The sequence below is a fragment of the Cetorhinus maximus genome, chromosome 23, assembly GCF_964194155.1.
Source record: "Cetorhinus maximus chromosome 23, sCetMax3.hap1.1, whole genome shotgun sequence".
Lineage (NCBI taxonomy): Eukaryota > Metazoa > Chordata > Chondrichthyes > Lamniformes > Cetorhinidae > Cetorhinus > Cetorhinus maximus.
The window spans coordinates 11080651-11100577 of record NC_135901.1 but is presented as its reverse complement, the minus strand read 5'-3'; the positions used below and the strand labels follow the sequence as shown (position 1 = coordinate 11100577).

General features: G+C 43.2%; 1 protein-coding gene across 1 annotated transcript in view; it reads left to right on the top strand.

Annotated features, from left to right (window-relative positions):
* LOC144697802 (uncharacterized) overlaps positions 1-19927 on the top strand; it is a 46983-nt gene that overhangs the window by 19600 nt on the left and 7456 nt on the right. Inside the window, exon 4 of the mRNA XM_078569794.1 lies at positions 9603-10309. Coding sequence (XP_078425920.1) covers positions 9603-10309 — 707 coding nt within the window. The remainder of the gene's footprint in view (positions 1-9602; positions 10310-19927) is intronic.

Sequence of the window (19927 nt, the reverse complement as noted above, 5' to 3'; positions counted from 1 at the left end):
TCTAATTTCTAAGGAACATTCTTCCCTCCTATGCTCCAAAATGTGTAAATCTCCATCCCACACACTCTCCCTCCTTTCTAACTCTGCATTACCTAATGTACACCCTCCCAATTCTCCTGAATGTGGCAAATCATGCTAATTGACAGTTCCACACTCACCACTTCCTGTTCTGGACACGGAGGCATGAAAATCTATCACAGGACTAAAAATGTGCGTAATATTCAGTACTCCAATACTGATATAGAGATACTGTACTATATTGTGGAGCTGGAGATAGAGTACTCTATTGCTGAGTGATACAGTGCTCTACTACTGAGTTAGAGATACAGTACTCTATTACTGAGCTAGAGATACAATACTCTGAAGCTGAGTTACAGATACAGTACCCTAAAGCTGAGTTAGAGAGACAGTACTCTGATGCTGAGTTACAGATACAATACTCTGATGCTGAGTTACAGATACAGTACTCTGATGCTGAGTTACAGATACAGTACTCTGATGCTGAGTTACAGATACAGTACTCTGATGCTGAGTTACAGATACAGTACTCTGATGCTGAGTTACAGATACAGTACTCTGATGCTGAGTTACAGATACAGTACTCTGATGCTGAGTTACAGATACAGTACTCTGCTGCTGAGCTAGAGATACAGTACTCTGATGCTGAGTTACAGATACAGTACTCTGATGCTGAGTTACAGATACAATACTCTGATGCTGAGTTACAGATACAGTACTCTGATGCTGATTTACAGATACAGTACTCTGATGCTGAGTTACAGATACAGTACTCTGATGCTGAGCTAGAGATACAGTACTCTGATGCTGAGCTAGAGATACAGTACTCTGATGCTGAGTTACAGATACAGTACTCTGATGCTGAGTTACAGATACAGTACTCTGATGCTGAGTTACAGATACAGTACTCTGATGCTGAGCTAGAGATACAGTACTCTGATGCTGAGTTACAGATACAGTACTCTTAGATTTACTTGGAACTTGCTGCCTACGATGCTGGTAGAAGCAGATATTAACAATGATTTGAGGATGAAATTAGTAGGCATTTGCAGGAAATAAACTTGCAAGACTATGAGAATCTACAGGGTGAATGGGACTGCCTGGATTGCTTTATGGAGAGTGAGTGAGGACTAAGCTTGCCAACTGTGATGAAATGTATTCCTGGAGGTTTCACCGCATGATTTACCTCCACGTTCCAGCTGTTAATCAACCAACACAGCCAACCTTGTGCCGCACTGCCTTCCTACACCAATTGGAAAGCAAAAAGACTCATTACCCACTTGGATGATACTCAACTGTCAGCCAAGCAGCCTTCCACACCCTCCCCAGCCGCCCACCACCCCACCTCCATCCCCACACACATTTTCAATATTTTTATATCTGGCAAAGTGAAATGTTCTAAGAAAATTACAAAAAAAAAACAATCTTTATTAATTTCCTGATGAATTTTCTCCAGGGTTGCACGCAGCAGTGAATTGGCGAATGGTCTTCAATTCCTGGAGACTCCAGGCTAATCTTGGAGAGTTGGCATGGACTAAAGTCGCTGAATGCCAAAATGACTCTATGGTTGGAAATATAAAATGCTACCACCACATATATTACAAGAATAGAAATAATAATAAATGTACATGATTAAAGAATCATAAATAATATCTCTAATATGTATCATATAACAACACTCGACATAACACTTCCAATATTAATTCACTGTCCCTTAAATGCCAGCCATCTCCTGGGGAAACCATCCCCTTAATTATGAACATTAAGGAAGAGACCATCCTTTTAGCCAGACAAATAAATGTGTCGAGCTGAGGGAGCAAAGGATGTCAATGTCTTTAAGAGAGAGAGACCTGGGCCAACCTTTCCAGAGTCTGCACCCTCCCTGGATTCAATTCCTTTCCCTTCAGTTCCTGCAAGTCAACAATTTAAACTCAGAATTAGAAAAGAAATGGAAAGGGGGAGAAAATAAAGTGTTTTACGCACAGATGTTGGACACAGGAGGAAGTTTTCGTCTCTGTGAAGCTCAAGCGCTGGAGACACAAAGCCTGCGCTCTGATTGGCTAGAGCAACAGAGTACTTCTGGTCCTCCAAGTCTTCCCATTGGTCAACATCTCAACTTAATGGTCATGTTGGGGAGAGCAGGGGCACTCCTCCGCACATGCGCAGCTTCTCTCTCCCTTGGACATGCGCAGTCCCGGGTCGCCCGCCGTGTGGCGGATAGAGCGGTTTCACCAACGCGGAGGATTGTGGGAGCTATAGCTGCCATTACTCATACAGATCCCAATCTCCAAGCTCTTCAGAGCTGGATGAAATGTGGGGGTGGGGGGGCGCACTGACCCCACACTGACAGAAAGTATATGTGGGTAGTTACTGTATTTTATTGTAACACCCCCTTAGCCAATCAGTTTGTTAACTTCAAGCGTAAGGATATAGATTTAAATACAAGCAGAAAATGCTGGAGATATGCAGGCCTTGGCTATTAAAGAAAAATATTCCACGTGCTTTTTTAACCACCATATCTACCTGTGCTGTTACCTTCAGGGATCTGTAGGCAAACACTCCAGGGTCCTTCTGTTCCTCTACATTTCTCACTATTCTACCATTTGTTCTGTATTCCCTTGCCTTGTTAGCCTTCCCCAAATTAATTACCTCAAACTTCTCTGGGATTGAACTCGGGGTTTCCCTCCTTAAACCTTTCCACCCCTCTAAATCAATGTCAGTACTGAGAGAATGCTGCACTGTCGGAGGTTCTGTATTTTGAATGAGAGGTTAAACTGGGGTCCCATCTGCCCTCTCATAGGTACATAATATATTTACAGCAGAGAAGGCCATTCGGTCCATCATGTCTGTGGCAGCCAAAAAAGAACAACCCAGTCTAACACCACCTTTCAGCTCCTGGTCTGTATCCCTGTAGGTTACATCACCTCAAGTTCATATCCAAGATTTTTTTAAAAATTGTGATGAGGATTTCTGCACCTACCAACCTTTCAGGCAGGGAGTTCCAAACCTCCACCACCTTCTGGGTGAAAAAATTACTCAACTCCCCTCTAATCCTTCCAGCAATGACTGTAAATCAATGCTTCCTGGTTACTGGCCTCTCTGCTATGGGAAATATCCACTCCATGTGGGCCCCTCAGAAATACATATGAAATCGATTAAATCTTCCTTCAGCCTCTTCTGTTTCAAAGGAAAATAACCCAGCCTCTCCAATCCATCCTCGTTGTTAAAATTCTCCATTCTTGGTAACATCATCATAAATGTCCTCTGTACCCTCTCTGGTGCGATCACACTCTTCCTGGAATATGGTAACCAGAACTGTACGCAGTACTCCAGCTGTGGTCTAACTAGTGTTTTATACAATTCCAGCATAAGCTCCCTGCTCTTATATTCTAGGCCTCGGTTATTAAAGAAAAGTATCCACTGTGCTTTCTTAACCACCTTATCTATCTGTGCTGCTACCTTCAGGGATGGTCGGACATAAACTCCAAGGTCCCTCTGTTCCTCTACATTTTTCACTATCCTACCATATATTGTGGTAAATCCATTGCCTTGTTAGCCTTCACCAAATTCATTACCTCACTCTTCTCCGGGCTTGAATTCCATTTGTCACTTCTCTGCCCACCTGACCAGTCCATTGATATCTTCCTGTAGTCTAAAGCTTTCTTCCTCACTATCAAACCCACAGCCAATTTGTGCATCATCTGCAAACGTCTTAATCATAACTCCTATGTTTAAGTCTAACTCATTGATATATATCACAAACAGTAAGTGACGGGTACTGTTACTTGTGGAACCCTACTGGAAACAGTCTTCCAATCACAAAAACATCTATTGACCATTACCCTTTGTTTCCTACCACTGAGCCAGTATTGGATCAAACTTGCTACTTCCACTTGGATCCCATGAATGTTTAATTGACTGATCAGTTTGCCATGAACCTTATCAAAAACCTTGCTAAAATCCATATAGGCCACATCAAATGCAGTACCCACATCAACCATTCTTGTTATGTCCTCAAAAAATTAAATTGATTTAGTCAGACACAGCCTTTCCCTTAACAAATCGATGCTGACTGTCCTTGAGTAATCCGTGCCTTTTCAAATGAGGATTTATACTGACAGTAACAAGGATTGGGAGAGACCTCAATCAGTGTACTGAGAGAAACGCAGGGTGAGGGAGAGAGAGAGTGAGAGGGAGATACAGAGAGAGAGAGAGAGAGAGAATCCAGTTAGTGAACTGAGAGAAACACAGTGTGAGAGGGAGAGAGAGATAGCCCAGTTGGTGCACTGAGAGAAACAGTGTGAGGGAGAGAGAAAGACTTCAGTCAGTGAACTGAGAGAAACACAGTGTGAGAGAGAGGCAGAGGGAAATCCCAATTAGTGTACTGGGAGAAATACAAGGTGAAGGGGAGAGAGAGTGCAAATGTATGTGATCTTCCAGGCAATTTATCATTGTTTATGATAAATTGTTGGAGAGAGAAAAAAATGTTATTTCACCCAACCTCCCAATGTTGACAAATATATTTAAACAATTTGAATGTTCCTGGAAAAAAAAGAGACATGTCAAAGCTTTTCACATAGCACTCATCAGGATAGATGCAAGAATACCATATTTCATAGGGAACAACAATTAATATTGAGAAACAGGGTGCTGGTTGGATGGCAAGTCGAATCTGATTGGTCTAGATGTTGCCCTGGTGAATGCATCAGGGAACAATTGTCCCCCAAGTTTTTGTTTAATTGAAAAGGTGCAATGCCTGGACAAATTCCTTTTGCCTGCAGAGGACCGGGCCTTGCGTATGAATATAAAAAAATATAGGATCTGGTACCAGTCCCCACATTCACCAAATCTAATCATTTCTTCCTTCGGCCATATCTTATTTGTGTACCACATTTTGTTCAAATCCATCCATTAGTTTTTTAGACATATTGTTACAGACAGACAAACAAACAGGGATGAAAACATACTCTGTAACTCCAAAGCTGAAAAAATAAATGTTCTTATTAAGAGCGTCCATCTCATTGAAGAGGCTTCAGGCGAATCCACATCCAGTAACCTGCTTTGAAAACTCTGTTGACATTTTGACAGCTGTGACAATTTCCACCCCAGCAGCAGAAACAATCCACAGCATTGTAAAACAATCACCATTCGAAATAAAACAAATCACAACAATCTAAAAGAAAAAGTCAATTCTCCCCATTTCCCAAAGTGAGCAGCTCCTTGAAAAAAATTCCAGGATCCCGATCTTCACCAAAAATAAATCAGTTCTTACGTGGTTCATACCCTGTCAGTGTACCAGGTTCTAGTAAAATCTATCCATTAGTTTGTGAGATAAATTGCTTACAGAAAAACAGAATAACAGGGACGAGAACGTTACCTCCACCCATCTTCAGTGGCAGAGGTACTGTCAGTACATTGAGCCCCAATGTCTATTCTCAGCCAGCATTACACAGGGGGAAAGAGGTGGATTCTCAGAGCAGCAAGATGTTCCCACAATGTACTCAGTGGCCTCTGAAGGGAAGCAGCCTCAGTCCACAAGGCATTCTTGCACCAGCCCCCACCACCCCCTCAGTCAGCTGGCTCCTGCTGGACGACCCTACATGGAATGAACATGGTTCTGTGCTGGATATGATTAACAGCAGCAATGACAGAAGAATCTAACCCCTGCAGTCATTTATGAATTCGTCGGTGTCTCAGAAGGTTAGATATCCGAGTGAATGCCTCCCCACATAGGGAGCAAATGAATGGTCTCTCCCCATTGTGAACTCGCTGATGTGTCAGCAGGGTGGATGAATCTCTGAATCCCTTCCCACACTCAGAACAGGTGAATGGCCTCTCCCCAGTGTGCACTCGCTGGTGTTTCTGGAGGCTGGAAGAATCACTGAATCCCTTCCCACATTCAGCGCAGGTGAATGGCCTCTCCCCAGTTTGAACTCGTTGGTGTGTCAGCAGCGCAGATGAATGACTGAATCCCTTCCCACACTCACAGCGGGTGAACGGTCTCTCCCCAGTGTGACTGCGTCGATGAATCTCCAGCTTTGATGGGCATCTGAAACCTTTCCCACATTCCCCGCATTTCCACGGTTTCTCCATGGTGTCGGTGTCCTTGTGTCTCCCCAGGCTGGACTATCAGTTGAAGCCTCGCCCTCACACAGAACACATGTACAGACCCTCCCCCCTGTGAATGACGTGATGTTTTTTCAGGCTGTTTAAACGGGTTGAACTGGTTAAAGTCAGTGCACTGGAACGCCCTCACTCAGGTATTTGTGTGTCTCGGTGCTTTTCCAGTCACACTGATGTTTAAAACCGTTTGAAGCAGACATAACAGGCAAACATTTTACCCTCTAGATTCAAAGGCTGATGATATTCAGGTCCTGATAAATCGAGTGACTGTCAGATCTTGATGAAACATTTGGTTTGAGATTTCTGTCTGCAAACCTTCTCCTTCCTAATATCCTGTAAAAGGAGTTTACAAAAATCGTCACTGTCAGGATAGAAATCGTACAGGATAGAAGTTCAGAACAGACAATTCTACTTTCTATAGAACGTTCATTCTTCTTTCATCCAAAAGTCATCCCAGACACCTCCTCCCCATTCTTACTTTGCCGCACATAACTTTGAACCTCCTAATTGTCCTGAAGGAGCGATTCATGCTGATCGACAGACCATGGTCAGTGCTGCATGTCCTGGAACCAGAGACCGAAAATGTTTATGGAGGCTGCTGGTATGTACAAATAAGTGGACTAAAAATGTGTGACATATAGCACTGTATTTCTTAATGAGAGATACAGTGGGAAGGGGTGTGACGTCCACAATGGGACCCTGCCTGAATCAGCCAATAGGAATCACTCTGCTCCGCGGTGACGTGCTCGGGTTCCAGTCCGTTGGCCAGGCGCGCAGACACATTGTTCCCTCCCTCCCCCGACTCCTCGAGCCAAGGTTTCCAGGTAACCGGCTGACGGCTCCGGCCAGAGCGAGAAGCCGCTCGGCGAACTCCCCCTCCCCCACTCTGTCTACGGCGGCTGGCTGGTCCGAAAAGAGATCGAGTGCGACCGATAGCGGCAACTGCACTGCGCCTGCTCCGGACAGCTCAGGTCAGGTCAGCACCGCTTTCTGCGCCTGCGCGCTGGACTGTCAGCTGAGGGAGTGGGGGAGGGGAGTTTATTAAATGTCTTCCTTTATTTTCTTCCACCTCATGTAGTTTGACTTTAAACAGCACCGGATTTGTTCTTAGCTTCACAAACGAGGGTAGGTCAGGTGGGCAGAGCAGTGGCAAATGGATTTCAACCCGGAAAAGTGTGAGTTAATGCACTTGGGGAGGGCTAACAAGGCGAGGATGACACTGTGAATGGCAGGACCATGGAAAGTACTGAAGATCAGAGGGACCTTGGTGCGCATATCCACAGATCCCTGAGGGTAGCAGGGCAGGTAGATAAGGTGGTTAAGAAGGCATATGGGATACTTGCCTTTATTAGCCGAGGCACAGAATACAAGAGCAGGGAGGTTATGCTGGAACCATATAAAACGCTGGTTAGGCTACAGCGAGAGTACTGTGTGCAGTTCTGGTCACCACATTATAGGAAGGATGTGATTGCACTGGAGAGGGTGCAGAGGGAGATTTACCAGGATGCTGCCTAGGCTGGAGGGTCTGAGCTGTGAGGAGAAATTGGATAGGCTGGAGTTGTTTTCCTTGGAGCACCGATGGTTGAGAGGGGGCCTGAAAGAGGTGTATAAGATTATGAGGGGCATAGATAGGGTGGATATGAAGACACTTTTTCCATCAGCAGAGGGGTCAATAAGGCAAGAGGTAGAAGGCTAAGAACGGAGTTGAGAAATTTTTTCACTCAGAGGCTTTTGAGGGTCTGGAACTCACTGCCTGAAAGGGTGTTTGAGTCAGAAACTCTGGTAATATTTAAGAAGTATTTAGATATTCACTTGCATTGCCATGGCCTCCAGGGCTATGGACCAAGCGCTAGAAAATGCGATTAGTGTAGCCAGATCTTTGTTGACCGGCGTAGACACGATGGGCTGAATGGCCTTCTGTGCTGTAGACATCTATGAGTCTATAAACACACTAAAACTTCCTCCTCTCCCAAACATCTGTGGGTAAAACACTTCCTTTCTCCCCCTGGGAAATACAGAGTTGTGGGACTCTGTAACTGGAATTAGTGCCATAAATGCTGAGGAGTGAAATGCTTTGATTTTGTTGAACCTGTTTGTATTTTATGAGCTATTTAATCAAATTTATTCTGTCTATTCAAATACTATTTGTCTGTTAATGCATGCTTCTTTTATGTTGATTTTAGTTTGAGAATTACAGTAAAATTTGTTTAAAAGTGAAACCTTGTCCTTCGGTTTATTCTGTTGGGGTTGTCTGGGAATTTGTTTATTTTAAGGGGATTGTAACGAGAGCAATATGTCAGTGTTGTTATATGATACATAGTAGATATATTGTTTATATGGTTCTGTAATTTATTATTATTTCTAGTTTTGTAAAATAGTACGATAGCTACATTATTTATTTCCAGCCATAGAGTCCTTATGGCACAGAGGGATTCCATTCGGCAACTTGAGTCCATGCTGAATCTCTGTAGAGCAATCCAGTCTGTCCCATTCCCCCTCTATATCCTGTTCCCTTGCAAGTTTATTTCCTTCAAGTGTACATCCAGTTTCATTTTGAAATCATTAATCATCACCGTTTCCATCACCCTCATAGGCAGCGAGTCCTAGGTCATGACCACTCGCTGTCTAAATAAAGTTCTTCCTCACATCCCACCATATCTTACCTAAGTAATACAGAACTTAATATCACACAAATTTTTTGACCAATATACACAAATACATATATAGGCTAGCAGCCTGCATGAAGATTTTCAGGTCTCTTGTGTACAGGACAGGAAGTGGTGAGCGTCAATCTGCTGATCAGCCTGGAATGACACCTTCATGAGAACTAGATGGGTGTATATTATTTACAGAGGAGTGAGAATGGAGAGAGATTGTTGGGGTCAGATATTTACAGGTTTTGGGGAATGAGAGAGGAAAGAATGTTCCACAGAAACTAGACTTTTCTTTTCTGAATTTCTACCCTGTACTGAAAGTGATGACTTTTGTAAACTCCATTTACAGAATATTAGAAGGGGAGGATTTGGAGACAGATACCAAACAAGGCATCAAGGCCTGACAGAGTCACTCGATTGATTGGGACGTGAATACCATCAACCTTTAAATCTAGATGGAGAAACATTTGTCTAGTCTGTCTCCTTCAAAAGGTTTTGAACATCAGTGCAACTAGAAAGGTACCAAGACACACACACACACACACCCGAGTGAGAGTGTTCCAGTGTACTGACTGTGGAAAGAGCTTTAACCAGTCACACATCCTGAAAAAACATTGCACCATTCACAGTGGGGAGAACCATATAGATGTTCTTTTTGTGGACAAGGCTTCAACTGATCATTGAATCCGGAGAGAGACACAAGGACACCCTCACCATGGGGAAACCATGGAAATGTGGTGTCTGTGGGAAGGCATTCCAGTTCCCATCTGGGCTGGAAACTCATCGACGTGTTCACACAGGGGAGAGGCCTTTCACCTGCTCTGACTGTGGGAAGGGATTCAGTCAGTCATCCCATCTGCAGACACACCAGAGAGTTCATGCTGGGGAGAGACCATTCACCTGCTCTGACTGTGGGAAGGGATTCAGTCAGTCATCCAATCTGGTGACACACCAGAGAGTTCACGCTGGGGAGAGGTCATTCACCTGCTCTGATTGTGGGAAAGGATTCATTGATTCATCCGCCCTGCTGTTACACCAGCGAGTTCACACTGGGGAGAGGCCATTCACCTGCTCCGAGTGTGGGAAGGGATATATTGATTCATCCACCCAGCTCGTACACCAGCGAGTTCACACTGGGGAGAGGCCGTTCACCTGCTCTGAGTGTGGTAAGGGATTCAATCAGTTATCCAGCCTTAAGACACACCTGCGTCTTCACACCTGCGAGAGGCCATTCACATGCTCCGTATGTGGGAAGAGATTCACTCATTCATTCAGCCTGCTGATACATCAACGCATTCACAATGGGGAGAGGCCATTCACCTGCTCTGAGTGTGGGAAAAAATTCACTACTTCATCCAACCTGCAGAGACACCGGCGTGTTCACACTGAAGAGAGACCATTCGCCTGTTTTGAGTGTGGGAAAAGATTCACTCAGTTATCCAGCCTGCTGAGACACCAGCGAGTTCACACTGGGGAGAGGCCATTCATTTGCTCTGAATGTGGGAAGGGATTCAGTGATTCATCTCACCTCCTGAGACACCAGCGAGTTCACAAGTGATTACAGGGGTTGGATTCTGCTGTTATTGCTGCTGTTAATCACATCCAGGACTGAACCATGTTCATTCTGACAGTTGGTGAAGTGGGAGGGTCAGAGGTTTCTTTCTGCTGGACAGGCCTCACAGCTTTGCTTCCAGTGGGCTGATGCTCTTTCAGCCTGTGAGTGCACGTTTCCACCGAAATGATCCACAAAAGCTGGTGAAGTATATTTATTTTATCCTGGGTAGCAAATAGTGTTTTGCCCACCACTACAGGTAGATCTCAAATAAATACATTTGTCTCTGTTCCATTGAATCTACAGCACAGGGGCCAGGCCAGTCGGCTCAATCGCTCTATGTCAATATTTATGCTCCACATGAGCCTCCACTCCCCCCCATCAGCATATCCTTCTATTCCTTTCTCCCTAATGTGTGTATCTAGCTTCCTCTTAAATATATTCATGCTATTCACCTCAACCACTCGCTGTGGTCGCAAGCTTCACATTCTCACTACTTGCTGAGTATAGAGGTTTCTCATGAAATCCCTACTGGATTATTGAGCCTCTTTATAATCTTAAAGACTTCCATCAGGTCACCCTTCAGTCTTCTCTTTTCTAGAGGAAGGCAGCCCAGCCTTTCCTGAGGGTTAAACGCTCTCAGTTCTGGTCTGATCCTTCTGAATATTTTTGCCACCTTCTCCGGTGTGTCTGTCTCCTTTTTCTCAATGGAGATCACAAATATTGACTGTCCTCCCAGTGTCGTCTAACCATGGTTCCAAACCAGTGGAAGATAACCTTCCTGCTTCTCAATTCTATCCATAGAACCATAGAGAAGTTACGGTGCAGAAAGAGGCCATTCATCCCATCGTGTCTGCGCCAGCCAAAAAAGAGAAATAAGAAACTAACCGCTCATTTTAACCCAAACTTTCTAGCACCTGGTCCGTAGCCTTGCAGGTTACAGCACTTCAGATGCAGGTCCAGGTAGCTTTTACGTGAGTTGAGTGTTTCAGCCTCAACCACAAACTTAGGCAGTGAATTACAAACTACAATTTTATACATCATTACATCCCTGTTTTTGTATTCAATACTTCGCTCAATAAATGAAAGCATTCCATATGCTTTCTTGACCATCTTGTCCACCTGTCTTGCCACCTTCAAGACACTGTGGACATGCACTCCAGGGTCTCTCACTTCCTCAATCCCTCTCAATAGCTTCCCGGTTATTCAACATTCCCTTGCTTTATTTGTCCTCCCCAAATGCATTACCTCACACTTTTCTGGATTGAATTCCATTTACCACTTTCCCGCCCACTCAACCAAACCATTGATATAATTCTGGAGTCGACAGCTATCCTCTTCAACTATCAACTACATGGCCAATTTTTGTGTCATCTACAAATTTCCCAATCATGCCTCCCACATTTAAGTCTAAATCATTAATATTTACAGGAAGGGCCCCAATACTGAGCCCTGTGGAACATCACTGGAAACCGTTTTCCATTTGCAAAAACATTCATTGACCATTACCTTTAGTTTCCTGTCGCTGAACTAATTTTGGACCCAACCTGCCACTTTCCTGACCAGTCTGCTATGTGGGACTTTGTCAAATTCCTTACTGAAATCCTCTTAGACAACATCCACTGCACTATCCTCATAAATCTTCCTTGTTACTTCCTCAAAAAATTCTATTAAGTTAGTAACACACGATTTTCCCTAACAAAACCAGGCTGACTATCCCTGATATCCGTGTTTTGTGTAAATGATAGTTTATCCTGCTCCTCAGAATTGTTTTCAATAATTTTCCCATCACTGAAGTCATACTGACTTGCCTATAATTTTCTGGCCCATCCCTAGCACCCTTTTCAAATAATGGTACAACGTTCACAGACCTCCAATCCTCTGGGACTTCACCGGTATCTAGTGAGGATTGGAAAATGATACTCAGAGCATCCCTTATTTCTTCCCTGGCTTCTTTCAACAGATTGGGATACAATCCATCTGCCCTGGTGATTTATCCACCTTCAAGGATGTCAGTCCCTCCATTACTTCCTCTCTCACTATGCTTATTGCATCCAATATTTCACTCTTCCCCTTTAACTAGAATGTCTGCATCATCCCTCTCCTTAGTGAAGACAGAGACAAAGTACTCATTGAGAACCCTGCCCACATCTTCTACATCAACTCACAAGTTACCATGTACATCTCTGATAGGCCCGACCTTTTCCTTAGTTATTCTTTTGCTCTTAATGTACTGGTAAAACATCTTGGGATTTTCTTTGATTTTACCTGTTGACATTTTTTCTTATCCTCTCTCTGCTTTCCTAATTTCCATTTTTACTTCACTCCTTTACTTTTTATACTTCTCTAGGCTTTCTACAGTATTAACTCTTTTGTGACTGTCAGAAGCTTTCTTTTTCTGCTTTATCTTGGCCTGTATGCTTCTGGATAATCAGGGGGCTCTATATTTGGCAGTACCACCCTTTTCCTTTGTGGGGACATGTCTACATTGTACCCATAGAACCTCACCTTTGAATGGCTCCCACTGATTTGACACAGTTCTTCCTTCTGCTAGCTGTATCCTGTCCACTCTCACCAGCTCACCTCTGAGCTTTGTAAAATTTGTCTTGCCCCAATTTAGTACTTTTACTCCTGTTCTATCTTTTTCCTTTTCCACAATGATCCTAAGTCTAACTGTATCCCTCTAAAAAGGAACCCTATATATGGGCCCCACACTTTAGGAAAGATGTGATGTTCTCGGAGAGGGTACCGAGGAGATTTACGAGAACGGCACCAGGGATGAGGGACTTCAATTAGCTGGAGAGACTGGAGCAGCTGAAATTGTTCTCTTCAGATCATAGAGTCATTTAGGCATAGAAGGAGGCCATTCAGCCTGTCGAGTCCATGCCAGCTCTCTGTTGAGCAAACCAGCCAGTCCCGTTGCGCTGTTCTATCCCGTAGCCCTGCAGGTTTATTTCCCTCGAGAGTTCATCCAATTTCCTTTTGAAATCATTCATCATTTCCACTTCCAACACCCTCGTAGGCAGTGAGTTCCAGATCATTACCACTTGCTGTGTAAAAATGTTCTTCCTCACATCTCCTGCCCAAAACCATAAATGTGTGTCCCTTTGTCCCTGTACATCAGCTAATGGGAACAGCTTTTCTTTCTCCACCTATCTAAATCTGTCATATTCCTGTACACCTCTATCAAATCTTCCCTCAAACTCCCTTGCTCCAAGAAGAACAACCCGGGCCTGACATCTAAAATAAAGAACAAACAAAATATGTTAATAGCTGAAATCAAATGGGACTGTTTGTTTTCTGTTTCAAAAGTATTATGAAAATATTGTACTGGACAGTGAAGGAACTGGAATAACTCATCAAGGGTGCAGTTCAACGGAATATATCAATCTGGTGCCCATATACATTGCCGTGAATTCAGGGAAGTGTAGAGACAAAATAAGTGAGATATTTGTATCCTTTGCCTGTGAACATTTTTAAAAATAGAAAACCGCATTTGAAAGCCTGGCCACTACCTGAAATATCAGGACCATACTGGGGGAGATAATAGAAGATCTCGAGACTGTTACCCACTTTGATCTTTTCATGAGGTCACCTGAAAGTCGATAATATGTGTCATGATTTTGGGATAGCAGTGTGAGTGTGCAGCTGTGATTTGTTACGTGTGAGACAACTAACAGCAGGAAATGCATGCTGAACGTGCGCTGAAGAATGGGTCCCAACCATGCACAGCTACCTGACACCCAGAATGACATTAAATGGTGAATGTGACCAGGGGAATGAGACAACATTTTGACATCATCAAGGAATTGACACATACTCCATAGTGAAACTGACTTTAAAACAACCAGGACAGAATTAAATACACTGGTCATGGTGAATAAGTGAGTAAAATTAAATTAAAAAGGGATAAGAACTTGGACTGAACAATTAGGGGCTTGGGAGAAATAATACTCAGTAAGAACTGGCCACAAGTTGGATAGGGATAAAGGGAGAGCTGGAGAATCTTGTACATCCATGCTTGACCTGTTGCTCGAAGCATATGTCCTTATGTACTTGTAACTTAGAACTCATGATGCTCCTTCAGGAGGAGTAAAGATCAGGTCGATGTTACCCCAGCGGGGGCCAGAACAGAACTGGAAAATAACAGAGTGAAATTGAGTGAGGAGTCGGAGAGAGAGTTCTCTTCCCCTCAAGGTGTTAACTGTAAGAATGCTGGGGTACCCCTAATTTGGCATTTCTTGCTAATTAGAAAACGTTAAATTAAATTCTATGACTAGTTGTGCATATATTTTTAATTTGATTGTTACATTTCTCCTGCTTCTACTCCTGTTGTGATTACGCTTTGGGTAAAGATGGTTGACAAGTGACAGGATGGGAAATTGTGCTTTGGGTCTTCATTGACCGAATGTTTTATTGATCCAAAAGGTTTAAAAGGGGCCAAAGTTCAGCAGTAAATGTAGCATAGCTGAGAACAGATGACTTGCTATATGCCGGGAGATAAACAGCTCACAGAGGACAGAGTGTTAAGGCCACCATGTTTTCACTGCTTGGCCTGGGAATGCTGACTCCCTGTCCTGGGGATGGACCATGGGGAAGCCAATTGTCTGAGAGTTTGACATGGGTTGGACGGGTGTAGATGGTTCAATGACAGGTTTTGTAATCGGTCCATTCAAATGATGGCTCGGCAATGATTGGGTTAAATCAATCTGCATAGACTTTGCGATGCAACAAAGTATAAGAAGGAATTCTCCAAGAACAGAGATTTTTAGAGACAAGAACAAAAATTGCTGGAAAAACTCAGCAGATTTGACACCATCTGTGGCAAGGAAGACAGAGTTAACATTTCGAGTCTGTAATACTCTTTATCAGAACTAAAGAGAAATAGAAATGTGGTGAAATATAAGCTGTTTAAGGGGGCTTGGACAGGTGGAGCTGGATAGAGGGCCAGTGTTAGGTGGAGGCAAAGGAGAGATTGCCAAAGATGTCATAAACAAAAGGTCAAAGGGGTGTTGACAGTGTTGACATTAGCTAAAGGATGTGCTAATGGTGACATTAAGGGTAGAAAGCAGGATGAGCAAGGTACAGATAGCCCTAGTGGGGGTGGGGTGGGGGGAGACCATAAGACATAGGAGCAGAAATTAGGCCATTCGGCCCATCGAGTCTGCTCCGCCATTCAATCATGGCTGATAAGTTTCTCAACCCCATTCTCCCGCCTTCTCCCCGTAATCTTTGGTCCCCTTACCAATCAAGAACCTATCTATCTCGCTCTTAAATACACTCAATGACCTGGCCTCCACAGCCTTCTGTGGCAATGAACTCCATAGATTCACCACTCTCTGGCTAACGAAGTTTCTCCTCATCTCTGTTCTAAAAGGTCTTCCCTTTACTCTGAGGCTGTGCCCTCGGGTCCTAGTCTCTCCTACTAATGGAAACATCTTCCCCACGTCCACTCTATCCAGGCCTTTCAGTATTCTGTAAGTTTCAATCAGATCCCCCCCTCATCCTTCTAAACTCCATCGAGTATAGACCCAGAGTCCTCAAACGTTCCTCATATGTTAAGCCTTTCATTCCTGGGATCATTCTCGTGAACCTCCTCTGGACCCTCTCCAGGGCCAGAACATCCTTCCTGAGATACGGGGCCCAAAATTGCTCACAATATTCTAAATGTGGTCTGACCAGAACTTTGTAAAGCCTCAGCAGCACATCCCTGCTTTTATATTCTAGTCCTCTCGAAATAAATGCCAACATTGCATTTGCCTTCCTAACTACCGCGTCAACCTGCAAGTTAACCTTAAGAGAATCCTGGACTAGGACTCCCAAGTCCCTTTGCACTCCAGATTTCGGAATTCTCTCCCCATTTAGAAAATAGTCTATGCCTCTATTCTTCCTACCAGAGTGCATGACCTCACACTTCCCCACGTTGTATTCATCTGCCACTTCTTTGCCCATTCTCCTAACCTGTCCAAATCCTTCTGCAGCCTCCCTGCCTCCTCAATACTACCTGTCCCTCCACCTAAATTTGTATCATCTGCAAACTTAGCCAGGATGCCCTCAGTTCCTTCATCTAGATCATTAATGTATAAAGTGAAAAGTTGTGGTCCCAACACTGACCCCTGCAGAACTCCACTAGTCACCGGCTGCCATCCTGAGAAGGACCCCCTTATCCCCACTCTCTGCCTCCTGCCAGACAGCCAATCTTCTATCCATGCTAGTACCTTGCCTCTAACACCATGGGCTCTTATCTTACTGAGCAGCCTCCTGTGCGGCACCTTGTCAAAGGCCTTCTGGAAGTCCAAGTAGATAACATCCATTGGCTCTCCTTTGTCTAATCTACTCGTTACCTCCTCAAAGAATTCTAACAGATTTGTCAGGCATGACCTCCCCTTGATGAAACCATGCTGACTTTGCCCTAATTTACCATGCACTTCCAAATATTCTGAAATCACATCCTTAATAATGGACTCTAAAATCTTACCACTAGGAAACAGGCAATTCTAGATTTAGTGATGTGTAATGAGGCAGATTTGAAAGGGAGCTTAAGGTGAAGGAGCCCTTAGGAGGGGATCGAAATAGGCTAAAAGTTGGGGATAAAACAATGTTGTCACCATTGTCACTTTAATGTCACCATTAGCACATCCTTTAGCTAATATCACCACCGTCAACACCCCTTTGATCTTTTGTTTGTGACATCTTTGGCAATCTCTCCTTTGCCTCCACCTATCACTGGCCCTCTATCCAGCTCTACCTGTCCCACCTCCCCTCCACCGCCTCCCCCCCACCACCACCCTTAAACAGCTTATATTTCACCACATTTCTATTTCTCTTTAGTTCTGATGAGGAGTCATACGGACTCGAAACGTTAACTCTGTCATCCTCTCCACAGATGCTGTCAGACCTGCTGAGTTTTTCCAGCAATTTTTGTTTTTGTTTCAGATATCCAGCATCCACAGTATCTTGCTTTTATCTTAGAGATTTTTAGAAGTTTTATATATTACATTGACTGGTGCCATGGCATCTGGGGCAGACCAGGGAGCATTTACGTGGAGATGATGCTTCTACCCAGAGTGTAATGGTAATGCTGCTGCACTTTGATACTACTGCTCAGACATGAGCAATTGTCAGGTTTCATTTATACTGAATAAAATCTAATCACTGTCGCCAATCAATGTTATCACTGTGAATCATTTCAGAGTTTGGGAAAGGGGGATAAATAGTTAATTAACTCCCTGAACCCCATTTTCTAACATCGCTGTGTCGAAAATAAAATCACATTCCCCCTCTCTGGCTCCTTTGCCAATTACCTTGGAGGGACTCACTTGCTGTTAAAGAGCCTGCCAACCCCTCTCACCCACTTTCCCTAAAGTGCATGAAGCTAATCATGAAAGGTCCAGAAAAATCAAATATTTTTACTGATAAAACTTCATTAATGAAACAGAACATTTTTTTTTTAAACGTAAATTACTTGAAGATCAAGACAACCAGAGTAAAAGGATTTACACAATATTCTGGACCCAAATGGTTTCTCTTTTGCTCCTCTGTACGCTATTCCTGTGACTCCCCGCTTTGGACACAGGGCCACTGAACCCTGAGGGGTCCCATCACCATCAGCCCTGGTCACCCCCCCACTCCTTCCCCAATTGGCTGGAGGCCCATTTCCCAGTCAGCCAATCAGCATCTTCCTGTCTATTAGTCGACACCCATGGCAGTTTCTTAACTGGGACGTAGGCCCCGTCATTCTCGGCTAAATTCAGCCCTCAGCTCCATCGCCTGGCTGTCATTGACATGAGCAATAGAGACAGAAAGAAAGGTCAAATGGGAATTGAAAACTTGTGCAAGTTGAAGCTTGAGGGAGTGCTGGACTGTTGGAGCTACTCTCTTTTGGATGAGAAGCCAACGCTAGGGCCCTGTCTGCCCCTTTGGGTGGGCTTGGACGTCCCCCTGGCTACAATTTCAGAGAAGAGCAGGGACTGCCGTGTTTCCTAAATTACAACAGTGACTACACTTCAAAAAGTACTTCATTGGCTGTAAAGCACTTTGGGATGTATTGCGGTTGTGAACGGCCCTTAAAAATGCAAGTTTTTAAATTCAAGTTTTGTGTTACCTCATCTTATGCTCTGTAACTTATTCGATTTCAGCCACCCCCAACTTGCCAATTAATGAATTCACTTTGGTTCAGACAAGAATTTCCACAATTAAAGCAAAGGCAGAATTCCCTGGATTGTAAGTTTAAAAAAAGGTTTATTAAAAGAGAAAGGTTTACTTCACAACTTTAAAATAATGACTTTACAACCTCATGTGGTGATCAGTCCATAAAAGTATAACCCTCTCTGGCTCCTTCTTTGACAGCAATTCTTATGGAATTCAGCCTCGGGAGTCTGGCTTCTTCTTTGACAGTAATTTTCTTGGAACTCAGCCTGGGGAATCTTCATACTTGGCTAGCAAGGAAGACCTTCAGAACCTCTACTTTTATGTCCAATGTGACAATTACCTCATGTCAGAGTGGGGCTTGTTGTAACATGACAATTGGTTAATTTAATTGGATCCCAAATTACTTACACCACCTTCTCTCATTATCTTAGACAGGAATACAATAGAACTGTTTCATATGATCCCTTTATCTGATTCTATGTGATCCCTTATACAGTTCCAAATGTTGAGGCTAATCAGAATTTGAAGGTCTCTCTTGCCAGTACATTTATCTTCATTGCACATTCTTTACATACACAGCAATTAAGGTTTTACAGTTTTACAGCAAATAAAACTCAGTCTTTTACTATAACTACTGATTCAGAATTGATTTATTAATTGTAATTCAATTAAGGCTCATTACTTATTCAATCAGCTGTTACTGACTGGTAGCTAATTAATACAGTAATATTTAATTCATAGATTTGGTTGATACAAGAATGAGTGGTTCAAAAAGACAGTTTGCAGAAGACAATAGTTTCTTGCTAATCTTGATTGGATTGAACAATGAGCCTTCTTGAACTGAACTTTGGCAGAATATGATGTCCTATAACTTATCAAAATTAGAAAATAATTTCTTTGTTAAACATTGGGCCTGCAGGTTCTGGAAACATTTATGTTGATACAGTTTTTAATGATTAAAAAAATAAAGATCCAGCCATGTTAGAGTTTAAAATGGCTTCCTTAATCTTGTTACCTATAACAGTGAATAAGTGTGAAAGTGATTGATTTTTAAAACTAAATTTAGCTACCCAGGCCTACCTACAGTTTCATACATTACAACAGTGAATAGACTTCAGAAGTACTTCATTGGCTGTAAAACACTGTCGGAGGTCATGTGGTGGTGCAAGGTGCAAAGAAATGCAATTTTTTCCAATTGTCCACAAATTTGGATCTATTGCACTTCTGCATATCAAAATAATTAATATGGATCGGGTCTTAATTTTGTGCAATAAACTTGTCTTTGACAACATTCCAAACACTCTATGAAAATCCAAACATGCTACATCCTGAATTATTTGTGTTGAAACACAGCGAGTTTTTGTGATGTGGAACGCACTGCCTGAAAATGGTGCAGAGAGCAGATTGGACTCTATCTTTCAAAACAGAA